The sequence below is a fragment of the Oryx dammah genome, unplaced genomic scaffold (genome assembly GCF_014754425.2).
Source record: "Oryx dammah isolate SB20612 unplaced genomic scaffold, SCBI_Odam_1.1 HiC_scaffold_5, whole genome shotgun sequence".
Classification (NCBI taxonomy): Eukaryota; Metazoa; Chordata; class Mammalia; order Artiodactyla; family Bovidae; genus Oryx; species Oryx dammah.
The window spans coordinates 101,778,818-101,798,391 of NW_024070189.1; the positions used below are offsets into that span (position 1 = coordinate 101,778,818).

At 49.9% G+C, this 19,574-nt stretch overlaps 1 protein-coding gene across 1 annotated transcript; it reads right to left on the minus strand.

Moving 5' to 3' along the window:
* Positions 1-1,626: 1,626 nt before the first annotated feature.
* On the minus strand, positions 1,627-18,677 carry LOC120864222 (plasmalemma vesicle associated protein). Its single transcript, XM_040241123.1, has 6 exons — positions 18,197-18,677; positions 10,638-10,734; positions 9,806-10,518; positions 7,628-7,688; positions 7,413-7,494; positions 1,627-2,284 (listed from the first exon to the last, which is right to left on the minus strand). The coding sequence occupies exons 1-6, from the start codon at positions 18,563-18,565 to the stop codon at positions 2,278-2,280; spliced, it is 1,329 nt and encodes a 442-aa protein (XP_040097057.1). The 5' UTR covers positions 18,566-18,677; the 3' UTR covers positions 1,627-2,277.
* Between the last annotated feature and the right edge of the window lie 897 nt (positions 18,678-19,574).

Genomic DNA, 19,574 nt, shown 5'->3' on the forward strand with positions numbered 1-19,574 from the left:
TTATTTCCAAAAGGGCCAGGATGCGATGGGTATTTCTACCAGTCCTATAGGAAAATGCCCTTTTTTCTACATCTTCACAAGTAGTAGGGATTATGGCTTTTTATCCTTTTCCTTCCCCCCACCCCAGTCTAATTGGTATGATGTGATTTCCCTGGGTCCCTCTAATATGCAAAATTTCCCTGGCTTCCTACTTATTTAGTGATCAGTGAGTTGAAGTGCTCCCAAACTGAACACTGATGCCCTTTCTAACATCTACCTTCCCACCAAATATCCCCCCCAAAAAACAAATGCCTGGGACTTCTGTGAAATTGTTCTGGAATAAGGAGTTCCTGCAAAACAGGCTACAGTTCCTCAGTAATTATCTGTGCCTGGGGAAATCTTTGCAAACCTACCAAAAACAAAAGCTACAGGTAGACAGTCTGCATTTTCAGAAACCAATTCGTATTTATTTAAGAAACTGCCTTAAAAATGTGTTTACTTCTGACTGCACCGGGTCTTTGTTGCCACACACGGGCTCTCTTGAGTTAGGCAAGCGGGGGGCCGCTCTGTTATTGCAGTGTGCGAGGTGACTCCTCTGGTGGGGGAGCACGGGTTCTAGGGCGCTCGGGCTCAGTAGCAGTGGCGCTCAGGCTTAGTTGCTCCACAGCATGTGGGATCTTCCCGGACCAGGGATCGAACCTGTGTCCCCTGCCTTGGCAGGCAGCTTGTTAACCACTGGGCCACCAAAGAAGTCCAAGAAACTGCTTTTTAAATACAGGTACGTATATGTATAGCTGAAACCACTGTGCTGTACACCTGAAACTTTCACAACGTTACAAATCAACTCTGTGCCTTGTGTGCTCAGTGGCTCAGTCGTGTCTGCCTCTTTCGACCCCACGGATGCCAGGGCTTCTCTGTCCATGGGATTCTGCTGGCAAGAATACCAGAGTGGGTTGCCATGTCCTCCTCCAGAGGATCTTCCCTACCCAGGGATCGAATCCTCGTCTTCTGCATTGCACGCGATTCTTTACTGCTGAACCACCAGGAGAAGCCCCAGTCAACTATACTACAATAAAAAAATGAACAAGAAAGAAGCTGCTTTTTCAATTTCTGCTTTAAAAGATTTTTTTTAATCTATTTTAAAGAAGCACTAAATTCATATTATTGCTGTCATAATATGGGGCTTTGTAGGCATTTCATATAACCCTTATTGATTATATGATTTTGCCATTTCTCTTCACATATAGAGATGCCTCGAGCTTCCCTGTTGGCTCAGTGGTAAAGAATATGCCTGCAACACAAGAGCTGCAGGAGATGCGGGTTTGATCCCTGGGTCAGGAAGATCCCCTGGAGGAGGGCCTGGCAACCCACTCCAGTATTCTTGCCTGGAGAATCCCAAGGACAGAGGAGCCTGGCGCAGGCTAGAGTCGGACCCCACTGAAGCGACTTAGCATGTACATGCGCACGGAGATGCCTGCGTCTTGAGGGAAGCTGGTGTCCACCCAAGTTTGTTCCAGGTTGAAGGGTCTTCTGTTCTGGGGATGCTGGGGATGGGGTTTTGCGACCTTCATCTTAATCCTAGTTCTTTGGCCACTCAGAGCCTGTTGGTGCCTTTTCAAAGCAGAAATCATGACTCAGGAGACTTTGAAGGGTTTCGATAACATTTATTTAGTGCTACTAACATTTATACGGGCCACACGGCAGGACTGGGTATAGGGGAAGAGAGGATGAAGGGACAGCCCCCTCTCGGGCTCTGAGGGGGCCCCTGGATCAGAGACATTCCCTCTCCAGGGGGGCCTAGAAACTCTCAGGAGAGGACGAAAGCGAATGTCTTCCTGTTCTCACTTCCCCAGACCTGGAGCACTACAATGCTCTAAACAAGTGGGATACGATGGGTGCCTTGGCCTGGGTGCACGAAGGGGTGTGACTCTGGGCAAGGGCTAGGCAGAAAGTGCGTGTGTGATGCCGCCGTGTATCTCTGTGATATCATTGCCTTGTCTCTGTGTGACGTCACCAAGCTGTCCATGTGATGTCAGTGTGCCTGTGATGTCGTCACGGTGTTTGGGAGTGAGGGATTGTGTGGTGTGGGTGTGAGTCTGTGTGAGAGTATTAGGCCGTGCAGGGAGGGTGTGGGCAAGGGTGAGCAGAGGACGCAGGCCCAGGGTGCCCACTTTGGTGTGTGTGAGGGAGGTCATCTGACGCCACCCTGGCTGTGTCCCACGCTGCGGGCGTCTCGCTGCACCTGGTCTCCAGACAGGTGAGTCGGGCCACCCTCGGTCAGCGGGGCCTGGAGCCTCCTCAGCCACTGGAGCAGAAAGGAGATGGGAATACAATAGTCGGTCAGGCAGATAGCAGGACAAACCTTGCCTGGGCCTGCCTCTTACCTTGGGCCCCTTCTTGCTCCCAAGAACCCTAGGGGTCTTCCTGGTGTCAGCCACAAATTGGCATTTGCCATGGCACTGCCATCTACCTCTGCAAGGATTAAATCACGTGCTACTGCAGCTGCTGACCTCTAACACCCCCTGAAGGAGCTCAGAGGAGAAAGCAGAAATGAGGCACTCTGTGCTCCAGGAAGCTGGCAGGACAGGTCTTTAATAGTTATATATTCTCAGGAGCTAATTTTATGAGCCCAATCCTTGTATCTTTTCATATCTAGAAAAGCACTAAAATCCTTCATGGTGACAACTGTTTCTCGTGACTAGCAGAAGCTAGCAGAAGCTTTCTACAAAAAAAATATGTGCTTGATCTCATTTACTCCCCTTTTGCCAAAATCACATATATACCACCTCCTCCTTATTTCTTTGGAGCCGTTGCTCAGAGTTATCTGAGCTTTTGTCTCCTGAGCTGCAGCCCTCACATGGCCCCAAATAAAACTTAACTTGCATTTAACTTTGTACATTTTTTTTAATTGACACCAGTATCAACCTTCCCTTAGATTGAACCTCTGTGGGACTGAGGTATTTGCCTGTCCATTATACAGCTGAAGAGACTGAGGTTCAGAGAGGCCACCTCCTGGTTTCTGCTGCAGTCTGTCTGGCTCTCCCCTTTGCTCCCTAAGGGCCTGGGATCCTGGGAGTTCGTCCAAAGCCCCTGCTGCCCCAGTCTGCCCTCCACCCCCAACCCCCGACTCCCCAGGCAGGGCCTTAGTTTCCCTCTTTTGTCCATACAGAACTGACCTAGAGCCAGCCCCTCACTCATTCCCAGGAAAGTTCTTCTAATGAGCCTGCCCCTTTACACAGGCTTCCCTGGCTCCTCTGCACCCTCAGGACAAAGACAGCTTTTTTTAAAGCCAAATCTTCTATATCTGGCATTCAAGGCTCCACCCACTCTTCCCCCAACTCTCAGACCTCCCCATTGGGGAATCAAAACCTGTCCAAGCATAACCCAAATTCTCAGAGGCATCCCTTCAACTTTGCCCCTCCGCCTTGCCTCTGCAGGAGCGGTCCCACTGTCTGGAATGCCCTTCCCCCTCCTTGGTCTGGCAAACGTTCTCGTGAGGGGTCAGAGGTTGGCGCGGAGGCTGTTTCCTGATGGGGGAGGTGGGGGCCTCAGCCAAGTCCTGCTTCCGCTGGCCCCCTCCCTTCCTTCCCTGGCTCTTCCCTGGGGCCCCCACAGCCTCACGTTCGTAGATTCCACACCCCGCACCCCCGCCACCCACAATCCCGTCCCACAACCAGCTCCAGCCTCTGTCCTTCACCAGGATCCACCGGCTTTGAGCCAGCCCTGACAGAGATCAGACATCTTTAACCACTCCTGCTCGCCAGCCTGCAAGGGAGGGTTGTCCCTGGCCCATTTTCTAAGCCCCACTGCTCACCTGGACCAGGGCTGTCGGCTTCACCCTGGTCCCAGGTTCTTGCCTTCACCCCGTAGAACAGCAATCAGAAAGAGCCTATGAACACCTGAGTCGGGTCATGCCCTCTGCTGTTCACAGCCCCTCGCAGGGCTCCCAAAGTCCTCACTGCTGCCCCAAGGCCCTGCCTGATCTGTCCTGCCATCACCCTGACCTCACCTCCTCCCACTCCCTGCTCCATCACTCCACTCCAGCCACACCTAAATCCTCACTCAAACTCACCAGGCATGGATGGTCCTGCCTCAGGACCTTTGCACAGGCTGCCTCACTGCCTGGGGCACCCTGCAGGGAATCCCTGGCTCCTCCCTCACTTTTAGTTCTCTGCTTAAGTATCACTCCTCAGTGAAGGCCACCTTGACCCCTGGTGGAAAATTCCAACCTCTTCAAGCTCCCTTATCCCTTTTCTGTCTCACTCATTACCAAGGGGCCCTGTCATAGCTCATTCATCTGGTTTGTTATCCGTCTCCCCTACTAGATGGGCAGTCATACAGGCGGTGGGAATTTGAATAGCTATGCCTTATTCTTCTCTGTGTCCTTCGCATCCAATAGCTGCTCAAGAAATATGGGTTGAATGATAAAACGAATCAAGTGAACTTGAATTGACACTTGCTTTCTGCCTGGCTCACAGTCAGGGCTGAAGTTCCAGCTTCAACCTTCCACACTGTGACTTTCTTCATCTTCAACCACAGAGTCCCTAAACCAACATTTACTTAATATTTGTCTTTATGTCCATTGTGGGGTTTTTTTAATTATATAAATTGATCTCCAAAGGAAGCTCAGTCTTACTAAGTAGAGGAAAGCTGGAACATTTGGCTTCTCTGGTGGCTCAGATGGTAGAGAATCTGCTTGCAACTTAGGAGACCCAGGTTCGAGCCCTGGGTCAGGAAGATCTCCTGGAGAAGGGAATGGCAACCCACTCCAGTATTCTTACCTGGAGAATTCTGTGGACCGAGGAGCCTGGTGGGCTATAGTCTATGCGGTCACAAAAACAGTCAGACACCACTGAGCAACTAACACTTTCAGCACTTTTTGCCACTCATAGAAAACCACATAACAATGTTCAGTTAAGAAGCATGACCTAGTTCTCAAGTCCAGCCATGGCGCAGGCCTGGATGTTCCCTCCCTCTGTGAGCACAGGCAAGCTGCAAGGATCTGGGGTGCATGGGGGTGATTTAGCAACAGCACAGACTTTCTGAAGGCCCAGAAGGCATAAGAGTGGAAAAGCAATCAACAGTCTTCACCATGGGATGGGTGATTTGAAGCCTGCCTCGAATCTACCTCCCTATTGGGTGCCTGTAAAATTCAGATGTTACAACTCAGTCATTTACAGCTTGTCCAGTGAGTAACTGGACAAACTGGGACTCAAACCCAGAGCTGAAGACTCCAGTCTGACCGTCCCTGGCCCCTCTCTCAGAGGGAAGCAAATCAAGCCGGAGCCCGTAAGCCAGAGGCTCTTCCTGTGATCCTGCAGAGAGAAGCAGGAGGGGCCGGGCTTAAGCACACATTGTTTCCTCGGAAAGGAGGGGGGTGGGGTGTGTCACTTGGGGTAAACAATGTCAAGAGCTTCCCCATTCTCAGCTGGGACCCAGACACGCTTGGACAGTGAGCCTGGCTCCAGCCCTGAGTTGCTGACGCATGACCCCGGGCTGATCACTTCCCTGGGGCCTCAGTTACCTCCTCTGAGAAATGGGGATAATAATAGAACCTCCTTCCTTGCCATGATGGCTTCAGGCCAAGATGGAGAGAGGAAAGGTCTGTTTGTTCAAAAAGCGAGGTCAGACTCTAGTCAAAGAGTGAGGGGACCCGTTCTGCAAGAGGGGTGAGCTCCCCATCAGGGGCAGTATGTAAGAAGAGACACAGAGAAGATGGAGCTGGGTGCGGAGAACTCTGGAGAGTTAGTGACAGACTTTTGGAAGTCCTTTGGATCCTATGGGCTTTGCTGAGCACCCTGGGGCTGAAACAGATCTAGCTTGACAGTAGCCGCAAGGCAAAACCTTGGACAGCACAGGCTTTGGGGTCAGAGGGATCTGAAAAATATCCCATACGCTCCTCTGAGCCTCAGGTCATAAACTGCAAATGGAAAGCCAGTCCTTGACTCCTAGGTCAGCAGTGTGGTCCTGAAAGGGGGGTGTAGCAGCAACCTGGTGGGAGCACAGGGTGTTCCAGGAGCCGGGGCCTGAGTCACCTTCCCCATGACGCACAGGCTGCTGTCCAAAGGGTGACTGGGCTTGGGGGGGCGGTGACGGGGGCAAAAGCGTGGAGCTATGACCTGATCACGTGCCAGGCACCCTTGATGCTCCCCACTGAGGCTCTGGGTCCCTTGTTCCAGCCAGTTGTAGACAGCACTTTATAGCTGGCAAAGTATTGTCATGCCCTTAATCTCAGTCAGAGTGTGCGTGTGGGGGCTCAGTTGCTCAGTCACGTCCAACTCTTTTGTGACCCCACGAGCTATAGCCAGCCGGGCTCCTCTGTCCATGGAATTTTCCAGACAAGCATACTGCAGTGGGTTACCATTTCCTACTCCAGGGGATCTTCCCAACCCAGAGACAGAACCTGTATCTCTTGCATCTCCTGAATTGGCAGGCGGGTTGTTTACCACTGCACCACCTGGGAAGATGATTTCAGAGACCCTCACCCCCCAACAATTTTGTAGAGTTAGAAAGTGTGGCTCAGAAGGGTGGAGTGAGAGGCCCAGGGTCACCCTCAGACACTGCTCTTCCTCCTACCCTTCCTGGGCTACGTTCACTTCTGCTACCCTTGTCTGGCCACAGGGCTTTTGCCCCGGCAGTTCTTGCCACCTGCAGGGACTATTCCCCTTGCCGTCCCCCAGGTCAGCTCCTGTCCGCCTTCCAGCTCAAAGGTCCCTTCCTCACCGAGGCTCTCCCTTGCCTGTCTGGAGTCTGATCACCTAGGTTCACGTCCCAGCTCTGGCTGTGTTACCTGGGGCATGACACACACCCCCCCTCCATGCCTCATTTGCTTCCTCCAGAATGTGGGGGTAACAGTAGTTCACCCACAGGTTAGGATTCTGAAGATTAAATGAGTTAAATGGGCAGAGTGCTTAGGACTATGCTAAGATTACAGTAAGCACCCAATCACGGCGGGTTTTTGGTGACTTTTCCTACCCTGCCTCCTTCATTGTCCCTCTGGCCCAATATTCAGAGACTTTTCATGAATGAAACTGTGTGTCTTGGTCACAGCTCTGACCCTGGGCCCAGCATGAAGTGTTAGTCACTCAGTCGTGTCCGACTCTTTGCAACCCCATGGACTGTAGCCCACCAGGCTCTTCTGTCCATGGGATTCTCCAGGCAAGAATTCTGGAGTGGGTTACCATTCCCTTCTCCAAGGGATCTTCCCGACCCAGGATTTGAACCTGAGTCTCCTGCATTACAGGCAGATTCTTTACCATCTGAGCCACCAGGGAAGCCAAATGTGCCAGCACAGGGCCTGGTATACAGCAAGTGCTCAATTAAGGAAACAAAAAGTGTGATATGTGCCCCCCCCCCCACAACCCCAGTCCTGTACCCAGCCTTGCTCACACCCTCAGACTGCACCGTCAGCCTGAGACAGCGCAGAGCCTCACCTGGCTGAGACCAAGACGTTGCTGGCAGGAGCCCGCTGGGAATCCAGGATCCTTCTCTTGAATTCCTCCAGGCTAGCTGGGTCTGCCGAAAGAAGGAGGGGTCAGGCCTAACTGGGTGCCTTGGTAGCCCTGCCTCCAAGGCCAGGGATGGGCTGGCAATCCGGGATACAAGGTGGAATCCGACCCCCATCTTGGCTCTGCCCTCTGTCACTCACCGATAGGTGGAGGGTTGGGAATAGGGGCCGCGGGTCTTGGCCCAGGAATCGTCAACTGCGACTGTGGGAAGAGAGAAGGGAGGCTGGTGGAGGGCAGCACCCCCAAACACAAGTCCTAGGGAGTTTCCTGCCTTTCTACTCTGGGTCTAGGGGATGGGTTATGGTCAGAGTTAGACATGAACTAATAGATCAGATCTGTCATTGAGATTGGATTTGATTCTAAGGGAGGTCCTGTTTTCAAGTTAGGACCCAGCTTTAGGTAACTGAGGTCAGGACTGGTTGGATCTCAGGTTTGGAGGAGCTTCTTTAGGGCTGTTTGATGTCTTTCTACTCTTAGAGACTTGAGGTCCTTCCAGGGCAGAGAAACCGACAGATACCCACGGAAGAAGGACACACAGGATGACGGATATATAATCACCTGCAGCCATCTGCCTCGAAGTGACTGGGAGCTCCCCAGAGACCCCATTCTGCAGGGGTCCTGCCTCGACCTCCACTACAGCCTCAGTGCCGCCCTGACTCCAGCCCGTGGCCCCAGCTGAGCCTACCCGGCCAATCCCCTGTCTCAGACCAAAACTGACCCGCTCTGCAGACCAGCGGGACTCCCGCCCTCAAGGCCATCAAACAGCCCTAAAGGAGCTCCTCCAAACCTGAGATCCAACCAGTCCTGAACTCAGTTACCTAAAGCTGGGTCCTAACCTGAAAACAGGACCTCCCTTAGAATCAAATCCAATCTCAATGACAGATCTGATCTATTAGTTTATGTCTAACTCTGACCATAACCCATCCCCTAGACCCAGACACTATGAAAAATCTACTCCACAACTTCATTCCCTGAGACCCAGCCCTGTATTCCCCTATGACCACCCATAAATACTTTCCCAATACCACACTCAACCTCATCTCTACCTTAGACCTCAGCCTCTACCTGAGTTAGAATTCTAACCAACCTCAGCCCAAGATCAATAGCCACCCAGCTTCTACACTAGACACAACCCTGACCCTCACTGGAACCCTGGTATATCCCTGCTCTAACTCAGGATCACCTAATCCTTCCCTTCAAATATATCCGAATACCAACCCAACTCAATCCCAACTAACCACCCTAAACTCAACTTAGTCTCAACTCCTAACCCATGGTCAATTCCAGCCCCAATCTTAATGCCCATGAAGTGCTGAATCTACCCTTAGCCCCAAACTTCTAATTATCTCTAGCCCCACCAACCACCTATAGCAACCTAAGCCTCAACTCCAGCCTTAACTCAATGCAATCCCCAAACCACTGAAATCCTTGATTTGCTCTTCACTTGACCTAGATACAATGACCTCTCTGCATGCAACCTCTGACCCAACTTTTAACCTTTCCTCACAATCCACATTCCAAACTCAACCTAATTCTAAGACTAATGAAATTCTACTTGAAACCCTTACCTTAACCGAAATCAACTCTAGACACAGGAGTCACCAATAATTCACCTTGCTCCAACTCTAAACACAAGTTCAGCATCCACATCAAGCCTTTCCTGTGACCTGCCTTAACCGTCATGCTAACTAACCCCAATGTCGCTCCCAATCCTTAATCCAGCACCCTCTGATCCTTCAACTCAACTCAAATCCATCCCGACCCTGACACCAACAGTGAATGAGTCCCTAATTCGAACCCTAAGCCAATTTTGAGGCCCACCGCCTTCCTAAACTCAACCCCAATCCTTATCTCTTTCTTAATATCATTCCCAATCCAAACGGCACCGCAGTCCTAATGCCAATAAAATCCTGTGGCAATACATGATTATAATCCTAAAGCCATTCTAGACTCATGGGCACCCATGTGTGATCCCAGCCTCAAGTCTAAATCCACCCTCAATGTCTCAACTGTGTCCCAAAGGAATCAGAGTTCTAGATTCACCCCTCACTCAACCTTGGACCTGATGGACACCTCCGACTCCAGTCTTAACCCCATCCCCTTTCTCAGTGCTGATACACTTTCTAAGCTCTGCCTCAATCCTAACATCAGTGAAACTCTCAAGCGAGTCCTAACAAACCCAATCTACACTGGGAAGCCAACCTCAAAAAGAAGTTAAAAAAAAAAAGCCAAGTTCAAACCCAAGTTCAACATCACCATCAACTTGGCCTCCAGGCCCGTCCCTCCAATGCAACCTGAATCTAGGGCCCCCTACCCACCTTCGCCTTGATACAGGTCTCCAGGGCTGAGTTGCTGACTGCCAACTGCAACTTGAGGTGCTCAGCCTCCCGCTTCTTCTCCTCCAGCTCCTTGACCAGCCTGTCCCGTTCCTTCTGCAGTGCCACCTTCTCCTCCAGGGCCAGCTGGGTCTGGCGGGCACATTCTGCTTGGAGCTTGACAGCCTGGGCCTGCGCCTCCTTTTCCACCTTCTCCTTGGCCTCCTGACTGGCGCGCAGGCTCTGCTCGACCTCCAGTTTCTGGCGCTGGAGTTTCTCGTTCTCGAGGGTCACGCTGTCGATGCCAGCCCGCAAACTCCGGGCCAGCTCTTCCACCTTGGAGGTCATGATGGAGGGCAGGCTGTCGCAGGCTCTCTGGATGGAGGGCAGATCCGAGCCGAGGGGATGGTACAAGTTGAAGCCCAGGGTACCGAGGGTGCGCGGGATGATGGAGTCCCTCCAGAGGTTTCGCAGATCCGTCTCAAACTTGTTGTTGTCTAGGGAGAGGCAGAAGGCCTGCACCTTCCGCAGCCGGTCCTCAGCCAGCCGCCGTTCCTGCTGCTGCTGGTCTCGGGTTTTGCTGCACTCGGCCAGCTGTTCCTCTACCGCTCGCTTGCCCACTGTCAGACTGTCCTTGTCTTTGGTACATACCAGCTTCTCCTTTGCCAGCTCCACCTCCAGTGTCTTGGCTTTCTGGGTCAGCGAGAGGGCCAAAGCTAGGGGTATAGGACCAGAAGACTCAGGAAGGTTGGGAGTTGCCAAGAGACTGGCCGGGGAATCTTGCCACCTTGCTCTCCACGGCCCGTAACCCCGACTCCAACCCTCACCCACTCACCATCGCAGCTCTTGTTAGCTTCCTTGAGGTGTTCTTGGCACTGCTTCTCACTCAAGATGATGGCAGCCATATATCGCTGGTTGTTGATGTAAATCACCTGCCAGGTGGGACGCAAGACAGAGCTCAGTGTCCAGCACCTGTGAGGCCCCTGCCCCCAGGTCCGCCCAGACCCCTGGGACAGGGGACCCAGATCTGTCAGCCAGGTGGTCTGTGTTGGCACAATTCACAAGGGCCATAGCTTCTTCACAGGGGATGCTGGTCTGATCTTCAAGAGTTGTTACAATTATAGACAATGATAGACATTCATAAAAAAGAATGAAAATTTGCCGTAAGTACCAACACAGACGGACTTGAAGGGCACCTGTGACAAAGACCAACACTGTATGGTATCACCGATAGGCAGAATCTAAAAAACATGACAAACTAGTGACTATAACAAAACAAAAGCTGACTCACAGACGCAGAGAGCAAACTAGTGGTTACCAGTGGGGAGAAGGAAGAGGAAAAGGCCAATATAGGAGTTGGAAATTTTTTTTAAAATGGGTTATTATGGGATTATATGAAATCATGTGTGTGAAACTTTTGAAAATTGTAAAACATTATAGAATTTAAAGAACCTCTCATTTTTAAAAAAAAAGGTTAAAAAAAATTTCACCCTTTCCCCTAGGCATTCTAGTCAACTAGGGGAAAAAAAAAGTTTTATGATTAATACTATTTGGCAATTATATACTGATGCATTTTATAACCTGGAGCAATCTTGAAAACATTTACAGCCAATCAAAAATTGACGTTTAAGGGCTTCCCTGGTGGTTCAGTGGTAAAGAATTCGGCTGCCAGTGCAGGGGAGATGGGTTCAATTCCTGGAAGGCCGCAAATGCCAAGGGACAACTGAGCCTGCGTGCCACAACCACTGACGCCGGCATGCCCAGAGCCTGCGCTCTGCAACAAGGGAGAGCACTGCAATGAGAAGCCCATGCACTGCCCAGAGACTGCCCAGAGTCTGCCTGCGTGCAGCACCAAAACCCGGCACAGCCATAAAATAAGTAAATAAATGTCTTAAAAAAAAAAAAGATTTTCAACATGGATGCTAGTATGGGCTGGATTGTGTCCCCTACCCCAGATTTCCATGTCAAAGTCGTAATCCTCAGGACCTCAGAATGTAAATTATTTTGCAGACAGGATCTTTAAAGAGGTGGTTAAATTAAGACGAGGTCATTAGGGGGGCCTTAATCCGCAATGACTGTGGTTCCTATAGGAGGGAATCTGGACACCCTGACATGCACAGACGTGACATGAAGACACAGGGAGAAGGCAGCTGTCTGCAAGCCGGGGAGAGAGGCACGCAATGGCTCCTTCCCTGATGGTCCTGTATGTTAGTCACTTTAGTTGTGTCCAACTCTTTGTGACCCTATGACCTGTAGCCCGCCAGGCTCCTCTGTCCATGGAATTCTCCAGGCAAGAATACTGGAGTGGGTTGCCAAGCCCTTCTCCAGGGGATCTTCCCAATCCAGGGATTGAACCCAGGTCTCCCTCATTGCAGGCAGCTTCTTTACCTTTTGAGCTACTTGGGAAGTCCTAGAAGGAAACAATTCTGCCTATATCTTGATCCTGTGCTTTGTGAAAATAAATTTCTGTTATTTAACCCACCTGATTTGTGGTACTTTGTTAGGACAGTCCTAGCAAACTAATACAGGTGACAAGATTATTTCACGGGAAAGATGATTCTTTTCAACAAATGGTGCTGGCACAACTGGACGGTCACATACCAAGGAATAAATTTGCACCCTAACTCACACCATATACAAAAATTAGCTCAAAACGTATCGAAGACCTAAATGTAAGGGCATAAATGAAAAAATTCCATAGAAGAAAACTTAGGTGTTAACTCTGCATGAGTTTGAATTTGGCAGTGCTTTCTTTCCTTTTCTTTTTAAAAAATATTCATTTGGCTGTGCCGGGTCTTAGTTGCATCATGTGGGATCTTGTGGGTTTTTTTAGTAGCAGCATGTGGGATCTAGTTCCCCTACTAGGGATTGAACCCAGGCCCCCTGCATTGGGAGCTTGGAGTCTTAGCCACTGAACCACCAGGGAAGTCCCAGCAATGTTTTCTTAGGTATGATACTAAAAGCACAAGCACCCAAAGAGAAAACAGCTAAATAGGACTTCACCAAGATTAAAAACTTTCGTGCCTCAGGGGACAACATCAAGAAAGGGGAAAAAGACTCATAGATGGGAAAAATACTTGCAAATCATGTGTCCGATGATGAGACTAGTAACCAGAATATATAAAAGCAAACTGTTTAGAAATTAATAATAAAAAGCAAGCCAATTGCAAAACACACCTAACATCTGAATAGACATTGTTCCGGAGAAGACATACAAAATGTCAACCAACACATCAACAAATATTCACCATCTTTAGCAGGAAATGCAAATAAAAACCATGATAAGATATCACCTCAGAATGATATAGAATGGCTATAAATAAAACAAAAAGAAGGGACAAGTGTTGGTGCAGACGTGGAGAAAGAGAATTCTCAGTCACTATTGGTGGAACTGTAAAAATAATGAGGCCACAGTGGAAAATAGCCTGGCAGTTTTCCAAAAAGCTAAACATAGAATTACACCACTGTTGCTCCATCACACAGTTCTGTCTGACTTTTTGCAACCCCATGGACTGCAGCACACCAGGCTTCCCTGTCCTTCACCATCTCCCGGAGTTTGTTCAAATGCATGTCCATTGAGTCCGTGATGCCATCCGACCATCTTGTCCTCTATTGTTCCCTTCTCCTCCTGCCTTCAGCCTTTCCCAGCATCAGGGTCTTTTCCAATGAATTGGCTCTTTGCATCAGGTGGTCAAAGTATTGAGGCTTCAGCTTCAGCATCAGTTCATCTAATGAGTAATCAGGGTTGATTTCCTTTAGGACTGACTGGTTGGATCTCCTTGCAGTCCAAGGGACTCTCAAGAGTCTTCTCCAGCACCACAGTTCAAAATCATCAGTTCTTCAGTGCTCAGCCTTCTTTATGGTCCAATGCTCACATCCGTACATGACTACTGGAAAAACCATAGCTTTGACTATACAGATCTTTGTTGGCAAAGTAATATCTCTGCCTTTTAATACTCAGTCTAGGTTTGTCATAGCTTTTCCTCCAAGAAGCAAGCGTCTTTTAATTTCGTGGCTGCAGTCACCATCTGCAGTGATTTTGGAGCCCAAGAAAATAAAGTCTGTCACTGTTTCCATTGTTTCCCCATCTATTTCCCATAGAATTACACTATGACCCAGCAATTCTAGGTCTAGGTATATGCACCTGAGAGCAATGGAAGTCTATGTTCAGACAGAAACTTGTACACAAATATTCACAGCAGCAGTAGACACAGTATCCATAAGGTAGAAACAACGCAAGTGTCTCATCAGCAGATGAATGGATAAAGCATGACCCAGCCACCCAGTGGAATGTTATTCTGCCACAAAAAAGGAATGAAGCCCTGACACCCGTGGTAACGTGGATGAACCTTGAAAACATCACTCTGAGTGTGAGAAGTCAGACAGTAAAGGTTATATCGTGCCCGATTCTGTTTGAATGGAATATCCGGAATAAGTAAACCCATAGAAACAGAAAGCAGATTTGCAGCTGCTGGGGGCGGGGGAGGGAAGTGACTGCTGATACACTTTCTTTTGGGGGTAATGAAATGTTCTAAATCAAACTGTACCGATGGTTACCCAACTCTGTGAGTGTACTAAAAATCATTGTTACGTACATTTTTTTCTTTCATCTACATTTTTTTTTGGTTAGGTACACTTTAAATGGGTCAATTGTATGGCTTGTGCATTACATTTTAACTTTACAAAGTTTTATAAATAACTTTTCTTTATAAACAAAGGGCGTGCCTTTCAAACTTTGAAGCAGAAGCCTCTGTAGAAATATGACAAGTAAAGGTAGGAGGTGGGTGGGGAAGGTTTGCTTTTCTCTCACTTTCTGTCCTTCCTCCTTTCAGAAGCTGACCCTGTGTTAATGACCTGGGGTGGGGGAGAACAAAAATAGTTCTGGGGATACTGCCCTCGTGGTCCAGTGGCTGAGATTCTGCCCTCCCAATGCAGGGGGCCAAGGTTTGTTCCCTGGCCAGGCAACTAGATCCCACATGCCACAGCTAAAGATCACGCAGGCCACAATGAAGATGGAAAACGCCATGTGCCACAGCTAAGACCCCACGCGGCCAAATTAATTAATTAATTTAAAAAAGAAAAAAGGGCTCTGGAAGTGCTGTTTTCAAAAGCTTTAACTACAGAAAGGCAAGATCAAAAGGTGTACATTGGATCCAAAGATGAAGTGAGAAAAAGGTTTTCTTCCAGTTGAAGGAAGTGGCTTCCCAAAATACAAAAGTTCTGTTTCTGTATAGGTTCCCAGATGCCAAGATGATGAGAAGAATAACATATACTTAGAACTAATGCAATCTGATGGAGAAGGAAATGACAACCCACTCCAGTATCTTGCCTGGGAAACCTCATGAACAGAGGGGTCTGGCGGGCTACAGTCCATGGGGTTACAAAGAGTCGGGCTCGACTTAGTAGCTAAACAACAGTAGCAAACAGTCTGACAAAACAAAAAAGTACCTTCTCTTGTTAGGGAGTGCTCAGGTACATCTTTCTGAAGCAAGGCAGGAGTCCCTCCCTCACTTTCTAGCAGCTGCCCTGAACTAAGAGGAAAAGAACTCACTGATTAGTAAACAAGGATTAACAATCTGAAGCGTTTTCTGGAGTATTTGTTAGGACATAAAGCCAGGAAGCGCTTAAAGACTACTGGAATTACGTCAAAAGACACAGGAGCCAGAATGCAGGATGCCTAGTGGCCTATTTCAGAATAATTTGACCATCAAAAAGATTATTACATACTGTATAGCACCAGGGGCTATCTTTAATATCCTATAATAAACTACAATGGAGAAAATAGGAAAAAGGATATATTAATATACACATATGTGTAACTGAATCACTTTGCTGTACAATAGATATTAACATAACGTAAACGAACTGTACTTCAATAAAATAAACTTTTTAAAAGATATTTTTACAAATTCTAAATACAGAAAATTCTGGGACTTCTCTGGTGATCCAGCGGCTAAGACTCGCTACCATCACACGCATGGGGCTGCTGTGGCAAGGGTGGGGGCTCTTCCCCAGCATCAGCACTGACTTTCTGGGGATCCTTGGAGAAAATCCTGAGGGGTACCAGGCCAGAAGAATTTGTCAATTTAAAGGGGGAAAAAAGCTATGATTTTCAAATTTCAAAGTTGTGAAGATCCAGATTCTTAGATTTCTAATATCCTATGATGGGAGCATCTGGGATTCAAAGATGTGTATAAGTCTATAACTTTACGATAAAAAAATAAACCAAGGAAAAAGGAACTTCCCTGGTGGCCCAGAGGCTAAGACTCCACATTTCCACTGCAAGGGGTGCAGATTCAATCCCTGGTTAGGGAACTAAGACCCCTGGGGTTGTGCTCAGTCAGGTCCAACTCTCTCTGACCCTGCGGACTGGAGCCGCCCAGGCTCCTCTGTCCATGGGATTCTCCAGGCAAGAATACCGAAGTGGGTTGCCATGCCCTCCTCCAGGGGATCTTCTCCACCCAGGGATCAAACCTGCATTTCTTGCATTGCGGGTGGATTCTTCACCACTGAGCCACCTGGGAGGCCCCAAGATCCCTGTGCAGTGGGACCAAAACAAAACAAAAAAGGAAAACAGAAAAAGAAAAAACAAAACTATAAAACTTTACGACCCTGTGATTCCTAACAGTTCCTGGACCGGAAGGCCATCTGTGTCCTGAAAGATCCAGATGAGCCAATGGAATGAAGAAGACGGAGGGGGCTGCCCTGGCCTGGGGGGCTCTTGGGCGGGTACATGGTCCTGCCCTGAGGTCTGAGGAGGGCCTTGCCTCATGAAGGGTTCTGGGGGGGGGACTCACCCCATTCTGGGGGTCTGAGGGGGACCTGCCCTGCCCTGGGGTATGAGAGGGGGAGACACCACCTTGACTGGGCAGTTTCATTGGGGTGGGGCACGCACATCCTTCCTGCCTAGAGGCAAGGACTGGGTAGTTTGAAGCCCCAGAAAAGACGTTTTCTTCCCATCTGGGGCTGTCCCCTGCACCAAACAGCCCAGAGACCTGCTGTGGGGGAAAGCGAGGCTGTCCCCTCATCCCCTAGCAAACTTCCCTTCCCCTGCTCACCCCAGCTCTCACCCCGTTCCAGCCAAAGCCTGAGGAGGCGTCCTTATTCTCAGTGTCTGCCGGGAGCTGGACCTCCCCAGAGGATCTTGTTGAGTGAGTTTGACAGGAGCTGAGGGTGTGAAATGGGCGACAATCTCCACAAGACCCAGGGGTACCTGTTTCTGCTCACTTGCCTTTCCCTTCGCCAGGGGATCCTCCCAACCCAGGGATCTAACCCAAGTCTCCCTCATTGCAGGCAGATTCTTCACCAGCTGAGCCACAAGGGAAGCGCCGTTTCTGCTCCCCTGCCTCCCAAAAACCACTTCCTCCCTTCAGCTCAGTTCGGTCCAGTTGCTCAGTCGTGTCCGACTCTGCAGCACCACAGACTGCAGCACGTCAGGCTTCCCTGTCCATCACCAACTCCCGGAGCTTAATCAAACTCATGTCCACTGAGTGGGTGATGCCATCCAACCATCTCATCCTCTGTCGTCCCCTTCTCCTGCCTTCAATCTTTCCCAGTATCAGGGTCTTTTCCAGTGAGTCAGTTCTTCACATCAGGTGGCCATTTCCCCTCTGCAAAAGGGTTTTAAAGCTTCTCCCTATCTCCCGTCATTCAGTGACAAAATAACATTTCCGACATCCAGCCTCAGGCAGACCTGGGCCATTCATACTAATTATGAAGAACTCAACTCTCGTGGTTTATTAAGTCAGCTCTTATTTGCAGCTAGTGTATGCCGGCACCTTCTGGGTGCTGTATACATATTAAGTATGTATATAGCATCTATGTCTGGTAACAGACCGGATGCCCAGTTCAACTTGAATTCCAGATAGACCACAAATCATTTTTTTTCAGTCTAAGTATGTCCAAAATACTCTGCAAGAAGATCAAACCAGTCAATCCTAAGGGAAATCAGCTCTGAGTATTCATTGGAAAGATTGATGCTGAAGCTCCAATACTTTGGCCACCAGATGCCAAGAGCCAACTCATTGGAAAAGACCCCGATGTTGGGAAAGATTGACGGGAAAAGGAGAAGGGGGCCGCAGAGGATGAGACAGTTAGTTAACGTCACCGACTCAAGGGACGTGAGTTTGAGGAAACTCCGGGAGATAGTGAAGGACGGAGGAGGCTGGTGTGCTGCAGTCTATGGGGTTGCAGAGTCAGACACGACTTAGTGACTGAACAATAGCAACAAGTCCCAAATATTGCATGAGATATAGGAACAAAATACGCATCACTTCTCTACACGGGCTTGTCACGCAAAATGTCCCCGTCTTCATGGATGAGGAAAGTGAAGCTCAGAGAGGTGAGGTGACCCGCCTGGGGTCCCCAGGGTGAGTGTCTAGCCTGCGGTCTTACCCGATCGGCCTGGCACTGGCGGAAGCTGGCATTGATTCGGTCCAAGTCTCGGCGGGCATTTAGCATCATCTGACTGATGGCATCCCTGGCGCGGGCAGTGAGGTTGAGCTCCTTGGATAGGTTGGCCTGGGAAGCCGTGAGCCCCATCACCTGGCCATACAGGCCGTCGGCCCGGCGCTCGGTGGCCTGCAGGTTGGACTCAGTACTCACGTGCACGTTGCCGTAGACCATGAAGAGGACGAGGCCAAGGATGATGAGGAATTGGATGAGCGAGACGAAGAGGAAAAAATAGCGCAGATAGTACCAGCAGCCCCTGGAGCTGCTCCCGGCCCGTGAATAGGGGCTCCCGTGCTCCATCGCCAAGCCCATCTCCTCCCAGCGTCTGCCCCGTGTACCAGCACTGCTCAGCTGGCTGGGCTGCTCAGGGTGGTGGCCGCTGCCCCTTCTAGACCTTGCCACGGCGGGGGGGAGGGGGAAGTGTTTATATTACTCCTCTTAATACTTCCTCTGCCTGGCTCCTTCCTGGCCAGCAGGAAATGGGGGCTGTGGGTTATCACAACACTCCCACCCCGGGCTGTGAAGGGAAGAGGGGAGGGCACCAAGGCACGTCTGGCCTCTCTGATTAACTACGGGTGGGGCACCGGCTGGAGTGGCCAGGCATCCTTGGTCTTACTGAGCCTCAGTTTCCCCTTCTGCCCTTGCTCTGTACCCAGAGCTGTTCTCAGCTGCGTGTGACGTCTTTTTCAACATCCCCCTTGTGTGGAAGACACAGACAAGCAGGGAGGAGAAAGGACTGTTTTTTGGGGGGCAGGCGTTGAGTCTCGCTCTGGTCATTCACAGAGCTGGCCTTAACTCCCCTTGGAGAGGGCTGGCTACAGATGTGTGCCCACTCAAGGGACAGTGCTGTTACAGGAGCTGAATTGTGCAGAGTGCGTTGCCAGGGGCCAGGCACACATAGCACTCAGTAATGGGCGCAGCTCACTGAGGGCTGATCCATGGATGGTGGTGGCGGGGCTCCCCAGGCTGTCATCACACCGTCTTACATGCCTGGCTCACGTAGGCATGTAGTAAGTGCAAGCAGCAGTGAACCTGGGGCCAGTGTGAGTTCCCATGACGGGATTCTCACGTCTGAGTTTCAGTTCCCCCTTCTGCATGGTGCCAGGCCCCAGGGTCAGGGAGTGTGCTGGGAGAAAAGATTTGCCAGTTGCTATTATCACTACCACTTTCTGTTTGAAACCTCATTTCCCAGCTCTGTGAGATGGTGAATGGGAAGCACAAGATAGTGGGGGTCGAACTTCACTGTGGGAAGGGATTTAGGGACCAAGGAGCAAAGGATTCTGGGTATGCCCTCCTGCGCAACCCTCCCCCCAACAACAGG

Bases quoted from the DNA above. Each gene is read 5' to 3' on its own strand.
- LOC120864222 (XM_040241123.1), bottom strand. From the start codon at position 18,565: ATGGGCTTGGCGATGGAGCACGGGAGCCCCTATTCACGGGCCGGGAGC. The intron at 10,735-18,196 runs GTAAGACCGCAG...CCCACCTGGCAG, and splicing joins GCCAGTGCCAGGCCGATCGG to GTGATTTACATCAACAACCA. The intron at 7,689-9,805 runs GTGGGTAGGGGG...CTCTTCCCACAG, and splicing joins AGACCTGTATCAAGGCGAAG to TCGCAGTTGACGATTCCTGG.